General features: G+C 42.3%; 1 protein-coding gene across 3 annotated transcripts in view; it reads right to left on the minus strand.

The window, feature by feature from the left end:
• Window positions 1-15,045, minus strand: part of FOXN1 (forkhead box N1) — a 36,718-nt gene that overhangs the window by 3,346 nt on the left and 18,327 nt on the right. For 2 of the 3 annotated variants that reach the window (XM_018919391.3, XM_009094934.4), the window contains exons 2-7: window positions 14,553-14,689; window positions 11,779-12,270; window positions 9,495-9,605; window positions 5,741-5,868; window positions 4,880-4,976; window positions 19-226 (exon numbers count right to left, since the gene is read on the minus strand). In XM_018919391.3, coding sequence (XP_018774936.1) covers window positions 19-226; window positions 4,880-4,976; window positions 5,741-5,868; window positions 9,495-9,605; window positions 11,779-12,270; window positions 14,553-14,672 — 1,156 coding nt within the window. In that variant the 5' untranslated portion in view covers window positions 14,673-14,689. The remainder of the gene's footprint in view (window positions 1-18; window positions 227-4,879; window positions 4,977-5,740; window positions 5,869-9,494; window positions 9,606-11,778; window positions 12,271-14,552; window positions 14,690-15,045) is intronic. The other variant, XM_018919392.3, reaches the window with a different exon arrangement.

Consider the following 15,045-nt stretch of genomic DNA (forward strand, 5'->3'; position numbering starts at 1 on the left):
CACTGACAAATAACTGACCTGGCTTTGCCATACTCTTCCTCACAGCAACTGGGTCTTTCCTCTTCCATTTCTGAAGCTCCTCCTGCATTTTGTCAATCTTGGCTGGGTTCAGAGCCCACAAACAGCCCTTCCGAGAAGAATTCCCTGACTTGTTCTCAACTTTCTCAAAGCACTTGTTCAAAGATAAATTGTGGCGCACGGAATTCTTCCAACCATCTGGAGCTGTCTGGAGAAACAAACCCAATGTAAGAACAAGCTAAAAAAAAAAAAATAATTAAAAGCTAAGAAGAAATAAATAAATTTAAAATGTATGTGTATATATATAACTGTGTTTTGACTGGTGAGGTTACAAGAAATGCTGTTTGAGTTTGTGCCTTCTCTGCAGTGAGAAACTTGTACGTTAGAGGGAAGCCACAAAAATGTTACAGTCATGTTGTGTGGGAAGAGAGGGATCAGATAAAATAGTAACTGATCTTCTAAGCAAAAAGGTTATCAGAGACCTGCTGGATCTTTAGGAGTGAATTTGCACATCACCAGAATTAGGTGTGCAAAAATTCATGTTCTAGAACTAATAAGAAATCGGAATCTATTTTAGAACACCTAGAAATATTTCCAACTCCTCATTAAAGTACTGTGGGCTACCTGGGCTCAAAGTCAGTGTCCAGGCAGACTTCAAAGGGATTTCTCATGCTACTGTAGGTGTAACTTTGTGTGCTGGCCAATTACATAACCAAATGGTTTAATCACAAGCCCTCCAGATGAGATACAGGTTTCCACAGCTGATCACTCTTCTCCGTGCTTTGCATCTACTTTTAACCCAGCAGGAGAAGCTGGAAGGTTCTTTCAACTGGATCATCAAAATGATTCTTTTTGCCAAAAAATCCTCATGTTTTCTTTTAAATTTGTAGACAACCTCCCCTTGTTTCACTCTGAAATAAGGGGAGGTTGTCCATGGCTATTGATACATATTCAGGGATGCAAATATTTGTCATCAAAACTGTTTGTGTCAAGCAGAGAATTATTGAACAGAGAGCATGAGAAATAAATGTGGGTTTTCACAGTCTTTTTAGAAATGTTAAAAATTAGAATTTCCCTCTTAGGTTAATAAAGCTTTTTTTTCCATTTTATATTTTTTTATTAATAGGATCCTTCTCTCATAAAAAGCCAGATTTTTGATAGTTTGATTATTTCTTTAATCACTGCCTAGTCCATCAGACTTCCTCTTAGACCATCTTTTATAAATTAATCTGAGCCCATTTTGGCTTTCACCAGGCAGACTGTGAATTTTGAACATACTTTGATGAAATTATTGTATCAGGATTTAATTTTCTGTACATGCTTTTATAAAGAACATAAAACCTGTTGTTTTGTAGCTTGTAAAGAGCTATTGTGTGGATAAAGGCATTAAAAGTCTTATTGATGAGATGAGGGCCAAATTTAACACTCACTTTCTTCACTAAAAAATAAATAGGTGTGGAATTTAATACATATTATTTACTAAAAGAGAAACTATTTTCCCTTCAGAGCAGCCGAGCTTCTTCCATTTTGGCCCACCTGATGTCAGCATTTCACTATTCTGTCTCATGGGTGAGACAACACAAATTGTAATAAGAGAAGAGAAGAGAAGAGAAGAGAAGAGAAGAGAAGAGAAGAGAAGAGAAGAGAAGAGAAGAGAAGAGAAGAGAAGAGAAGAGAAGAGAAGAGAAGAGAAGAGCAGAGAAGAGAAGAGAACGAGAAGAGAAGAGAAGAGACAGATAAGAGAAGCACGACTACGCTCACGAGCCGAGATCGACGCAAGAGTAATCAGACACTAGAGAGAAAGAGACAAGAGAAGAGAAAACTCCAAACTTCTAAAGCCTTTTCTGCCACAGGGTCACACTAAACATGACAAATCAGTTTTTTCTCCCTTGCAGATAATATTCAAGTAACTTTCTGGCAGTTCCAAAAGTGAGTAAAGCTGTTCCTCCCAGATAAATTGAGGATTTAGCTACTGAACAAGCTGACCTGGAAGAATATTCCTGTTTCTTGTCCTGCACAGAGGCTCCCCACACCCCTGTGTACCTAGACAGGATAATTGGTGTTTCTGCTCCATGGGAGGGGCACGGGCTCCTCTGAGGCTTGCAGAACATGTGGGGGTGTAAATTAGGAGATGGTTTTAGAAACTGTACAAGCAAAAAGTACATGGATTGATTTTGGAAGCTGCTGCCAGGAGCTGAGCCGGTTCTTGCATTAAATTTGGGATTGCTGAGCTCTGAGAATTTATTTGCCCAGGCAGGGTTTAACACCCTGAGTGTGTCAAGAGAAAAAGCATCAGTTTTTAAAGCAGGTGTGATTGTTAAATGAACAAACTTTGGCTGCTGGGGCTGCTCTTGAGCAGCTGGAATCTCCTTGCTGTGGCTGATTTTGGCCATGGTTGCATTCAGCACAGTGGGGATGCAAGTGCAGAATCACAAAATCAGCTGGGGAATCCCAGAATCACTGAGGTGGGAAAAGCCCTCTGAGGTCACCGAGTCCAACCACTGACCCTGCCAAAGCCACCACCAATCCACGTCCCCAGGTGCCACATCTGCAACACCTGAGCCCTTCCATCACACCACAGACCTTTCTGCCCTCTCAGCCCACTGGCAACAACTCCAATTAAAGAGATTAAAGCTTTCTGTTAGACTCACTAATCACTACAAAAAAAATAAAAGAGAAAATTATTGTCCAGCCCCACTGATCCTGACCAGCTCTTGAAGTTTAAAGAGTTCAGTGATCTTGCAAAACCCTTTCTCTTTAAATCTAGGTCTCAAGAGAAGGGAGAGGTACATCAAAGACTAATTCAACTTTAGCTGTGTAGATTTTTTTTTTTTTTAGGACGTAGGAGTTGGATTGCTCTGTTTCAACTAGAAATGAGATTGTTGCATCATAGAAACTAAATTTGCTGTGGCAGCGAATCCCAGTTAATTTGACTCTGCTTGTATCATCCCATGTCTCCCAGCAAGGCTCTGTGTGCACTTGCTCTCTTTCTTTTCTCCAACCTAAATTGCTTCCCCTCTCCCTGTTGGATTCTGCTTTTTAGTGAGCACTGGTAGCAGCAGCAAAATGTTCTTTGCTGGTTGTTATGTGGTTTTATTTTGCTGAATACTCTCCAAAAGCAGGGAGGATGGAGAATATTAAATTTTGCCAAGTATTGGTAATTCTCTGCTGTAAAGACCAGAGGCAGACAGGGACTGATGGCTGTAAATGTAATATCTGATTGCTCATTCTCCCCTGGTTATTTTCAGGATGTTGCAGTCAAACACATTTGGCTGCATTTGTAAGTAAAATGCAGAAATAAAGCTGCTACAAAATAGGGGATGTTTGGGGAGTACCCCCTGCTCTATTCTTTTCCTACAGCAGTGACCTCGTTCTCATCAGTTTTAAAATGAATTTTACAAAAAGACACGAGGTTCTGAAAAGCCAGGAAGGACCAGGATGGAGACACCTGGAGGAGCCACAGTCCTGACTCTGAGGGATTCTGCCTGTGCTGGCAGCAGCACCATTTGGTTTAGAGCTGCTGATTAATTTTATAATCAATTCTGTCGTAAGACAACAGAGAATTAATTTCAGTTTGATCTGAGGAATAAACATGCACATGCCTGTAAAAATTATCAATAATGTTCCCCCCTCTCTGCTTGAAACACTTTCTATTTTCCTGGGTTCCCCTGGGATTTCTAATGGTAGATTTCTTTATTTTTTTCTGCCGTCTCTTGCTTGTAACAAATGATGGAGTATTTAGTGATTCCTTTGGGAGGAAATCTGGAGTGTGATGGATCCTGACAGTTCTTTCTCTGTAAAAATGTGTATTTTTCTCTGGTTCACATATTCAATCTTCTTTTTTTTTTAATTTTATTTATTTTGTGTGTGTGTGTGTGTGTGCTCTATTTATCCTCACTCTCCAAAACCACTGCAAATTGTATTGGAACATTTATTTTTCATTATTCTCAGTGTTCCTTTATTACAAACGTTTGAACTGCCTTGCTGTGGCTGTTTTAAATTTGCCTTGATTGCTGCAGGGCTATTTGCAATAGGAAACAGGACAGAGTCACTGGCTTTATTTTCATTTTTGGGCCTTGCTCACAGCTGAGCTCACCCACTGTGGACTTCAGTCAGGAGCTTTTGAAGAATCAGCAGAAAATTAAAAAAAAAAAAGCCCTGAGTGGAGCAGCACTTGATGATTCCATTCCAGCTCTTTCAAAAATCTGAACTAATCCTGGTGCTCTTGGATCCCTGTGCTGACTGAGCATTTCCCAGTGCCATTCCAAGGGAGAGGAGCCATTCCCTCCCAGCAGGGATCCAAATTTCAGTGGTGCTGCTGCAAACCACCCAGCCTTCCCTGCCCAGCTCACCATGTCATTATGAGCTTAGTGCCATCATCATACCTGACACTTCTCTTTGTACAGGGCATGCAGGGGATGCTCTTGCCCAAGATGAATATCCCAGCTCCAGGATGGAGTGAGATAATCTGGAATTCTCTGCTTCCACACCAGCCTGGAGGTGCTGCTGGAAGCTACAGGAGCAGTTCTGCCTGTGTTTGAGATCTGAGAGGAAGCAGTGAATGTGTTTTGTAAATTATTGACCCTTTTTGTGGGCTGCTGGTGAGGAATGGTCACTGTCATGCACCCAAGCTCAGAGCTGGAACAGTTCTAAATATCTTCTTGAGTTAAATATGACCACATTTCACATTTCTGCAAAAGGCTGGGGAGCTTGAAATCATGGGGGTATGTAGTGTGTAACTGATTTGGTATTAATCTCCAAAGAAATAATCCCTTTTCAAAGCTGGAATCCCATCCCTTACTCCCTCTGCTGACAGATAAGCTTGGAGGGAGATTCCCCTCCCCATCCCTGTAGAACTCACCTTAAAGTAAGGGAAGTGTTCTGTCATGAAATTGTAAATCTCACTGACTGGCAAACTCCCTGTCTTGCTGTTTTTGAGAGCCATGAAGATCAGGATGCTTTAGGGAGAGAGAAAAAAAAGCATTTTAGCCTCTTCTGTCTGACTCCTCACAACCAAAACCAGACCCTTTTTTGCACTGTGTGTGATTATTCTGACTTTCACTGCCATGGCACAAATACAAAGATGATTTTATGTTTCCACTCAGTCGTTTACAACAGTGTCCTTAACTCCAAGCTCATCTAGAAGGTCCAGCCTGGGTTTGAAATAAAAGAACACAGAAAGTAGAATCAAGACCTTCAAATCCTGCTGGTGTGTAATTACTGAAGGTTTTGTTTGACTGCTGGAGGCCACAAAGAGAATCAAACTGACAGTGATAGAGGGATAATTAAAATTTAATTGTCTGATCTACTTTGGGGGCTAAGCCCCTGTGGTGACTGCCATAGCTGATAGGTTTTTCAAGGCATTTCCTTGCTCCAGTAACTGGAGAAAAAATCAGTTTTAATACAGAATGGACAACTAAGTAGCACCAGTCCTGTGCTGATAAAATTCACAACACTTAAATTTTTTACATGAGAGAAATGTCTCCCTTTTTTTTCCTTTGGGGAGTGATCAAGGCTGTTCCCCTGCTTTACAGCACTTAATTTCTGTGTGCCTTGGCTGGCCCCAGAGGCTGGAACGTTTTGTGATCCACAGGGACAGGACAGAACACCCCGGGAAGAAGACAAATGGAGCGAACGTGTTGCTGCAAACGATGCTGGAACCAGGCCAGGGGTGAGCAGGGTATTTCCTGTAAGGTGAGGGCTTGGAAAAAGATTGGATTACCTGTAGGAGTAGATGGGTTTGGGAAACAGAGGCTGCTGAGACTCTTGGCTGCTTTGAGGAGCAATCCTTTGGTAGGGGTAGTGCGAGGAAGCGATGTAAGTCACGGGGTAGCTGCCTCCTGAGGGGTACTGGGGGCACAGCAGAAATGTTATTTACTTCAGCAACAAACTCCCCAAAATATTCCCTAACAACACAACAGCATTATTTCTGAGGATATTGTATGGGGAAAAAGTATTTTCTTCTTTATTGCCTGCTGTAGGGAGCTGTGTCCTATTAATTGTCCCCAGATAATTTTTAATTTTATAGACTTAAAGCTTATCTCCCTCCAGCCATCTCTTTTGAAGTATTTCAGCCTGCTCAGCCTCCCCTGAACATGCACACAAATAATGGATGATGTCATTTTACTGACATGAAAACCCCAAACCACCAGAATAAAAAACTTCAATGTTCACCTTACAAAAACCAGCTGAGGAAGTAAAAGTGCTAAAAATGCAGCAAGAAACAGGGAAGAGCCTTATTTGGGTTTGTGTGTTATTTTCTTTTTTTGTTGCTTTTTTCTTTAGGTGGAGAGGGTACAGAAAGGCAAAAATTAAAAGCATATCATATTTTCTCCTTAGGGAACAGCATCCCAAAATCTCTGTTAAAATCACTGTGCAAGGCAGGGGAAAACCCAACAAACAACAACAACAACAAGGACTTTAATGGATGCACCAGAATATATTTAAGATGAAAGTGCTGTTATGGAATAAGTCAGTGATGTCACTCCAGGGGTCAGGAGAGCAGCAGATGAGACATTTTTGGGGTGGTTTCACACTGCCTGTCTCGTGCTGCTCCCTGTCTGTTCCCTCTGACTCAAATCCAAGGAAAAGGCTCCTCCACAGGGCCAGGAGTTCATGTGCTGTTAAGCACCACCTCAAGTGACTTTTCCACTCCATTTTCTCTATCAGAAAGCTGAAGAGAACAGCCAGGACCCCTAAAATCAGACAGTATTTATCCACTCTTGCCCTTGCCCTGGGACCAGCCACAGGAGCTCCCTGAGGAATGCTGACCTGACTCCCCAGGAGATCTCCAAGCCTGTCCCAAGACACACTAAAGTGATGGGATCACCAGGATAAAAAGCCAGGTGAAAGATGAGATGATCCACACAGACAGCCTGGATTGCACCAGAGCTTCCATAGAATTGTCCTCAATTTTTTAACCCAGCACTTGCTCTTTTTCTTTTCTGAATATTCCACCTTTTCCTTCCTCAAATTGCAGTTTAAACCTCCAGCAAAGAGACTTTCAGGAGCAAAGGAACATGATGAGGTTTAGGTGAGATAACATCAGCTGGCTCTCTGGGAGAGAGGAAATTCTGCCTCTTCCAGATGAATCTTTGCAGATGCCAGGGGTGAGGACATGGCCAAAATTAGAAGTCCTGTCACATGCTATTAAAAAAATCTACCTGGATGCCTTTCCTGGCACTCAAAGGCTGCTGAGCCCTGTCCTGGGTTTTCACTGCTCAGCTCCAGCAGTCCAAGACTCATTGGGAAAAATCCCTTGGACACCTCCTCAGTTTCTAATTCCTTTATTTATTTTTTTTTTGGATCAATAGTTTTGATTGCTCTTGGTCTTTGTCCCCTTAAAACAGCAAAATAATCACAGTTTATATATTTATCCTGTACAATGACAGTTATTGATGCCATTTTCTCATTAATTTTATGCTGGCTGCTGGAGTTGTTCTTGCCTGTTTGCTTTTATCTTCCAAGCACTGAACTGCCTGAAATGGAATGTGGAAAACCAGACTGAATAGACTCAGTTGTTTGCATGGTGAAAGGAATGAAATTTACATAATTAATCATGTCCTGCCTTGTTAAACCAAATATTGGGCACAATTAGAGTCTCCAGAGCAGCTGTGAACTAATTTTGGTGTGCACTGGCTGCAGATTTCCCCCCAAGAGCAGAAAACCATGCAATTCCTACAATAATTCTGATTTTTATTGGTTTTGGTGGCTCTTTGAAAGGAAACAACCCTAAGATAGGGCTGGTTTTGATGTCACCACGAAAGGCCAGACCTGGGTGTTTTAGGGATTATTTCTGTTTTATTGGTTTCATGAATCCTTTTGGAGGGAAGGGAGGCTGGGGAATGGGCTGGAATGACAGGCTGGAGCTGCTTTTACAGTCTGCCATGGCATGAGAGGTGTTTTATGGTGGGTGGGAGGGTGAGTGACTCCAGCCAGTGTCTGCTGCTCATTTGGGTCAGTAATAACTCATTTTTCCTCTGAGTCACCCCTTCTGTTGTGCCCAGCCAAGGGCAAGGTGAGGCTGTTTTATCATCTGCACAGAATTAATGAAGGGGCTGAATCCTCTCATCCCTCTAATGAGAGCTGGGCTGGAACATCCCTCACTCCAGGGCCCGTTCTCCAGAGTGGAACTTCCTTGGAGAGATTGAACTTGCACTGCCCCATTCCAGCTGGGAATGTGGGGTTAATCATGGGGCTGCTCCATGCAGGAGAGCTTATCCCACTTCTCTCAGCTCTTCTCATTTTCCAGCATGTGATTATGGCACAGGGAGAGCAACTCCACCTCTTTCACCCATTACACCTTTTTTTAATTTTATTTTCCATTTTTTAAAATTTCTTTTCTGTTTTATCCCTGAGCAGTAGAACACCCTGCCAGACTTTTCCTATATTAACATTTAAGCACAGGTATTGAAAAGTCTGACAGAAACCTGCTGCACTTCCCAGAGATTTGTCCCAGTGCCAGCCTGCAGGTGGATGGAGGATTTTCCTCTTGGTGCCTGTTGGATCTTGCCTGGCAGCTCCCAGGAGCTTTAAATCTGGAGGTTTTTGGAATGTGATCAGCACAGAAACAGCACTGCTGTCAAATCAGCAGGGACAGGGCAAAGGTGCCTGCTACAGAATGCACAAAGAAATTGAGAATATTCCATGAGTTCACCAGAAAAGTGGGGTTTCTGCACACAGAAATGGCATTTTTATAGTGATTGATACATATGGAGCTGTGACACATCCACAATAGTTTATATTTGCAGCAGAGGTTTTTTGGTTTTTTTTGGCACCATTTTGGGACCATTTTCTTCTAAAATAACAATAATGGATTTGTAAGTTAGGATGGTAGTGCAATATAGTATTTCCTTTCATTATATTTATATTATTTATATTTATAGATATTTTATATTTTTATTTATATTTAATTTTATATTTACATTTAGTTTATTTTTATTTTTATTACTGCCAGTTATGCTTCAGCTGAATAACCTTTCTCTGGGGATGATGTAAGAAGCAAAAGGTTTCAAAAGAGATGTGTGTGCTATCAAGCACAGGGAAAGTGAACATCATTTTGCTGTTCCAATTTCACTCTAAAATATTTTTTTATGTTTGGTCTGAATGTGAACAATCTATTTAGATTTATTTTCCCCTGAAGTAAAAGGAACTTAACTTAAAGGAAGTTCGTGTGTCACCCTAGGACACACAGTTAATTAAGATCCTGAAATATCCAGGGTTATATTAATAATTTATCTGGCTTCAAAGCAAATTTTCTTGAGTGTAATGGTGAAAATATAAATATCCAGTGCTAAGATTCCATTTTTACAAGTTTTGGTATTTTTCTTTTTCTTCTTTTTCTTAATGACCACCTTAAATTGCATTTAGGCATATAAACACGGCCCTGCAAACCCACAAATGTACAGATATTTTAAAATCCTTTTAAAAACATTATTTCTACCACAATTTTTGCACCATTTGAGTGCTGGACCGACCTGGTGGAAGGGATGTGAGGAGCAATACATCTGCTGCACCTGGGGCTGGTAGCAGTACAAGCCAGGCTGCCCTTCCAGGGGGGATGTCCTGAGCTTCAGGTCTGAATCCTGCTGCAAAACAGTCAAGGAAGGAGTAATTAGAGAAAAAAAGATGGATTTAAAACGGGATCATTGGGCACTGTCTGGATTTGCCTTCGTTATGTTGGGTTTTTGGGGTTTAATTGTGTTTTGGGAAGGGTTAACAAGAAGAAGAAGAAGAAGAAGAAGAAGGAGAAGTTGGTTTGTGTTTAAATGGTGCAGATCTGGGGGTGAGCCATCCCTGGGAGTGGCCAGGGCCAGCCTGGAGCACCTGGGACAGTGGGAGGTGTCCCTGCCGCGGCAGGAGGTGACACTGGATCACCTTGAAGGTCCCTTCCCACCCAAAGCACTCCGTGATTCCATGAGGACACCAACCAATTCCTACATTTCCATAATTACAGCTTGAAAAAAGGAAATCCCAGCCCACATTCCAGGCAGAGAGCAATGCAGAAAACACCAAGCTCTGTTTGTATTCTTATTTTTTTTTTCCCTCCCTGCACACACAAACCACACACTCCAGCTTTCATTCCTGAGTGTCTCCCTTGTTTTTCATTCTCCCTGATTTTGTCCTGCAGTGCTGCCTCTGGAATTTTGGGAGCTCTGCAATGTACAGGAAAGAGGTGGCAGAGAAAAATCACACTGGGTTCAGCCAAGATGCAGGAAATATGTAAAAATGGAGGAGGAATTCAGTGAGAAACTTTTTCCAAGAATCCAGTAGCACTTATCCTTCTGCTTTAAAACATGGCCAGCTTTTATGGCATTTTAGTCTAAAAATATTAATAAATAAACATATACACACATTACTTATATATATTTATATATCATGCATGTAGTATATCCAATAAATATAAAAATATTCAGTATTTTTAGGTTATATTATTAGACTTGGTTTGACATCCATTTCTTATAAACATCAGTGTTATCTTGGTGACCACCAGATGAAGATTTTCAGAAATCCCAACTTTCCCACAACATGGAAGTGATTTAAAGTGGGAAGCTGGATGCTGGCAGGACCAGGGGAGACACCAACAGGGAGTAGCTACAGCTGCTTGTAAAGGGCTCCTGCACTGCTGCCTTTGCATCCTGCAGCCCAGGGATTTGGGAAGAAAATGGGAATTTGGGATTTGGGAAGAAAATGAGAATTTTTTTTCCATCAATATCTCATAGGTTTTGCACTGAACTCTCTGACCTAGATGAGTGTTTATCCAGGAAATAAGAGATTTAGATCAATTTCCTCTTAACCTGGATGGCTTCAATCCCCAGGTATGTTCCCTGACAACATCTCTCCATTCCCTTGGTCTTAATCCAATTAAGACTTCTTTTTTTTTTTTTTTAAACTCCTCTTCCATTTGGTAGCTCTGAATTCCTCCTCTCCCAGCCACTCAGAGCCAGCTCAGGGCTCTCCTCTGGCAGCTGGAGTTGTTCTTTTTGGCTGCAGGAGATGATCAAGGTGCACTTCACACCTTGGATCACAGCAGAGATATTGTGGAAACACTGGAAGGGAATTTAATTTACTTTTCAGGGATCTCTGCTGCCCTAAACAGGCAATTGCCTCCATCTAGTATTGAAATCAACACAGAAATATCAGATCTGATATTTGGTTTTGGTGGCACTGATGTCTTGGAGTTTTCTCTTCTATTTGCACTGAGAAAAGTGCAGGTGAGCTGAGGTGTTGGACCAAATCTGCTCCACCTCCTCATGCTTGAAAATACTTTAAAAATAATTTTGTGAGCTTTTGTCTCTAGAAAACCCCAGCTGATGACAAATTCAGACATTTAGGATTCGTGTACCCCATCTGATGGAAAATCACTTGTGCATCTTTCTGAGGGTTGTTTGAGGAAAAAAACAGAAAATAGAGAATTTGGCCAAATAAACATGGATAGGTCTCAATCTGCTTTCCCTGAGCTCTAGCCTGTATCCTGACAGAGTGATAAACATCTAGGATTTGTGTACCCCATCTGATGGAAAATCACTTGTGACTCTTTCTGAGGATTGTTGGAGGAAAAGACCAAAAAACAGAGAATTTGGCCAAATAAACGCAGATAAGTCTCAATCTGCTGTCCCTGAGCTCTAGCCTGCATCCCGACAGAGCCATAAACACCAATACACTCACTGCAATAAAAAAACCCTTCCAACAAGCAAACCCTTCCAAAAGCACATTTTTTACCATTGCAAAGAGGGCAAAGAACAGCAAAACCCCACTGACCATGAGCTGAGAGCCGTGCTCCTGCCCCGGGCTGCTGTACTGGAGGCTGTCACACCACGGCTGCTCCCCGGAGATGTTTGGGATGTGGGTGGGAAACGCCTCCGGCTCCTCAGCAGATCCTGGCAGACCCTCGAAGCCATCGATGCTCCTTTTGAAGGGAGAAGCTTCTGGTGGCAGGGCCTGGTGAGCCTCCTGGAAAACATCCTCGCTGATCTGCCTCTTGTAGGGGTGGAAGGGGTTCCTGGTGCTCTTGAGGAAGCGCTCGTAGCTGCTGGCAGGGTTCTCCTCGTAGCTGCAGCGCCGGAATCTCTCGCTGCTGAAGGATGCTCTGAATTTGTTCTTGGCACAGGGGAGTCCTTGGCTGGCAGGGAACCCCCCCTGGCTGGGGTCCTGGCATGGGGAAGCAGGGCTGGGGCTGGGAGAGGATTCCGAGCTCGTCCTTTCTGTCCTGGACTCTGGCTCATAGGGCTGGCAGCTGTAGCTGGGGTTGTCCTGTCATGGGATTTGATATTTATTTATTTAGGGTCAGGATTGAAGTTGGAGCAAGTATTTTATTATTGTCGTTGTCTAATTTCTTTATTTATAGAAATTTTAAAATATAGAATTGATATCTTAGTTGCATTAAAAGCTGCAATGGAATATTGACATTTATTTAAGGTTATGATTTGTCTGAGCAAATATTTCATTATTGTTATTGTCTAATTTATTTATTTATAGAAATTTTAAAATATAAAATTTATATCTTAATTACATTAAAATATAAATGCAAAATGCGATGGAATATTGACGTTTATTAATTTAGGGTTAGGATTGAAGTTTAGGCAAATATTTTATTATCATCATTTTCTAAGTTATTTGAGCAAACATTTCACTATTTTCATTGTCTAAGCTATTTATTTATAAAAATTTCAAAGTATAAATTTGATCTTTTAATTACATTAAAAGCTGTGATGGAATATTGGTATTTATTTATATAAGTTTGAGCAAATATTTTATTATTGTCATTGTCAAAGTTATTTTATTATTGTCTAAGTTATTTCCATTGTGTAAGTTATTATATTATTTTCATTGTCTAAGTTATTTATTTAAATAAATTTTAAAATATAAAATTTATATCTTAGTTGCATTCAAATATAATTGTAATATGCAACGGAATTTTGACACTTATTTATTTTAAGTTAGGACTGAAGTTTGAGCAAATATTTCATTATTTTCATTGTCTAAGTTATTTATTTCTAGAAATTTTAAAATTGACATTTATTTATTTAAGGTTTGAGCAAACATGTTATTATTATTTTCATTACCTAAGTTATTTATTTAGAGAAATTTTAAAACATAAAATTTGTATTTTAATTACATTAAAAATGCATTCTTCATGGTCAGTATGAAATGTCCAGTTCCAACCACCTTCATGCAGAGAAGCCCTAAAAAGCTCTCAAGGGTTTTCTGCTTGCTCGTTATCCAAAATTATTCAGCAATTAATGAACAAAAGCAGGGCCAGGCTGGGATTGCTGTGAGCAGCCTGGAGCAGTCAGTGCACAGGGCTGGGTGATCCTGAAATCCCTTCCAAACTGAGCAAGGACCTTGACTCTGCTCTGCCCACTCCAGGGAAAGGCTGAGGGAGATGGAGGGATGGGAGATTCAAGGAGTGTGACAAGTGCAAGCCCTGCAAATTTGGCCAAATCAGCTCGATCTCATCCCTGCTGGGCTTCCAGATTCCAGATCTGGGGCTGACATCACTTCCCTCCATTAGGGTGGCCACCCTCACCTGGACACAGGACAGGCTCTGGGCAGACAATCCAACCCTGCTGTGTCACCTCCTGCCCTCCCTCTGCCCCCCAGCAGCCGCTGAGGAGCTTCTGTCTCTCACCTGGACACAGGACAGGCTCTGGGCAGACAATCCAACCCTGCTGTGTCACCTCCTGCCCTCCCTCTGCCCCCCAGCAGCCGCTGAGGAGCTTCTGTCTCTCACCTGGACACAGGACAGGCTCTGGGCAGACACTCCAACCCTGCTGTGTCACCTCCTGCCCTCCCTCTGCACCCCAGCAGCCACTGAGGAGCTTCTGTCTCTCACCTGGACACAGGACAGGCTCTGGGCAGACACTCCAGCCCCGCTGTGTCACCTCCTGCCCTCCCTCTGCACCCCAGCAGCCGCTGAGGAGCTTCTGTCTCTCACCTGGACACAGGACAGGCTCTGGGCAGACACTCCAACCCTGCTGTGTCACCTCCTGCCCTCCCTCTGCACCCCAGCAGCCACTGAGGAGCTCTTTAATCTGCAGCAGAAGGGCTGGAGCAGGGCTGCACTCTGGAAATATGCATGTCATGGAGAGATGCACATTTCCCTGGCATCAGGGCTGAGTAATTAGTGGGAAGCTTGGAGAGGATCCATCAGGCTGGATGGAGCAGGTGCTGGGCTCAGGGAGTGTCCTGTGCTCCACAGAAAGGCACAGCAGAGGATGGAGTGCTCCCTTCCCTCTCCAGAACTGAGAAATCCCACCAGGAAAATCAGGATAAACCCAGTTCTTCCTGCAGGGGAGCATGGCCCAGCTTCCCCACTCATCTTAAGGAATGGAACAGAACCTTCAGCTGGAGTTTGAGATCAGCTGAGCAGGATAACTCAGCTCTCTACCCTTCAGGAATAAAACTTCCAGTGCTTGCTCTGTCACCAGGGGGTTTGGTGAGATTCAGCACGAGCTGAATCTCTGATCCATGAAGATCCATGAAATCCTCTGATCCATGAAGAAGGAGAACAGGCCTGGGCCAGTTTTACTCACACTCTGCTGAACTGGGGATATTGAATCCCCCTGTGCCTTCATCAGGTCCTGCTGGTCCCTTTCCAGAGTGTCCGAAGGAGAAAATTTAATACTGGACTGGTCCTGGAGTAGTGAAACCATCACCAAAGGCAGAAATCCTGGCAGGGCAAAAAAATCAAATTACAATCAGCACTTTTTAAAACCTGAGCTGTGAAATAAAGCCCTTGTTGGGTGCAGGTGAGACAAACCCCTTGTTGGAGGTGCAGCTGGAGCCATCCTGAGGAATTCCTGAAATAGTGGGATTATTTTTTAGCTCTTAAAGAAAACGTTCTGTAGATGAAATTCCAATGAAGATGTGCTATGGGGTTTCTATGGATTCACCACATACATTTTATAAAAATAAGCACTTTCTTTCTTTTCTGCAGGACCATCAATTAATGAAAATGTGTTGTTTTGGGGTTATGCAAATTTAGCAACGTCACTCCATTGAGAGATTGGGATATAAATGCACCCA

The sequence above is a fragment of the Serinus canaria genome, chromosome 19 (assembly GCF_022539315.1).
Source record: "Serinus canaria isolate serCan28SL12 chromosome 19, serCan2020, whole genome shotgun sequence".
In the NCBI taxonomy this organism is placed as follows: Eukaryota; Metazoa; Chordata; class Aves; order Passeriformes; family Fringillidae; genus Serinus; species Serinus canaria.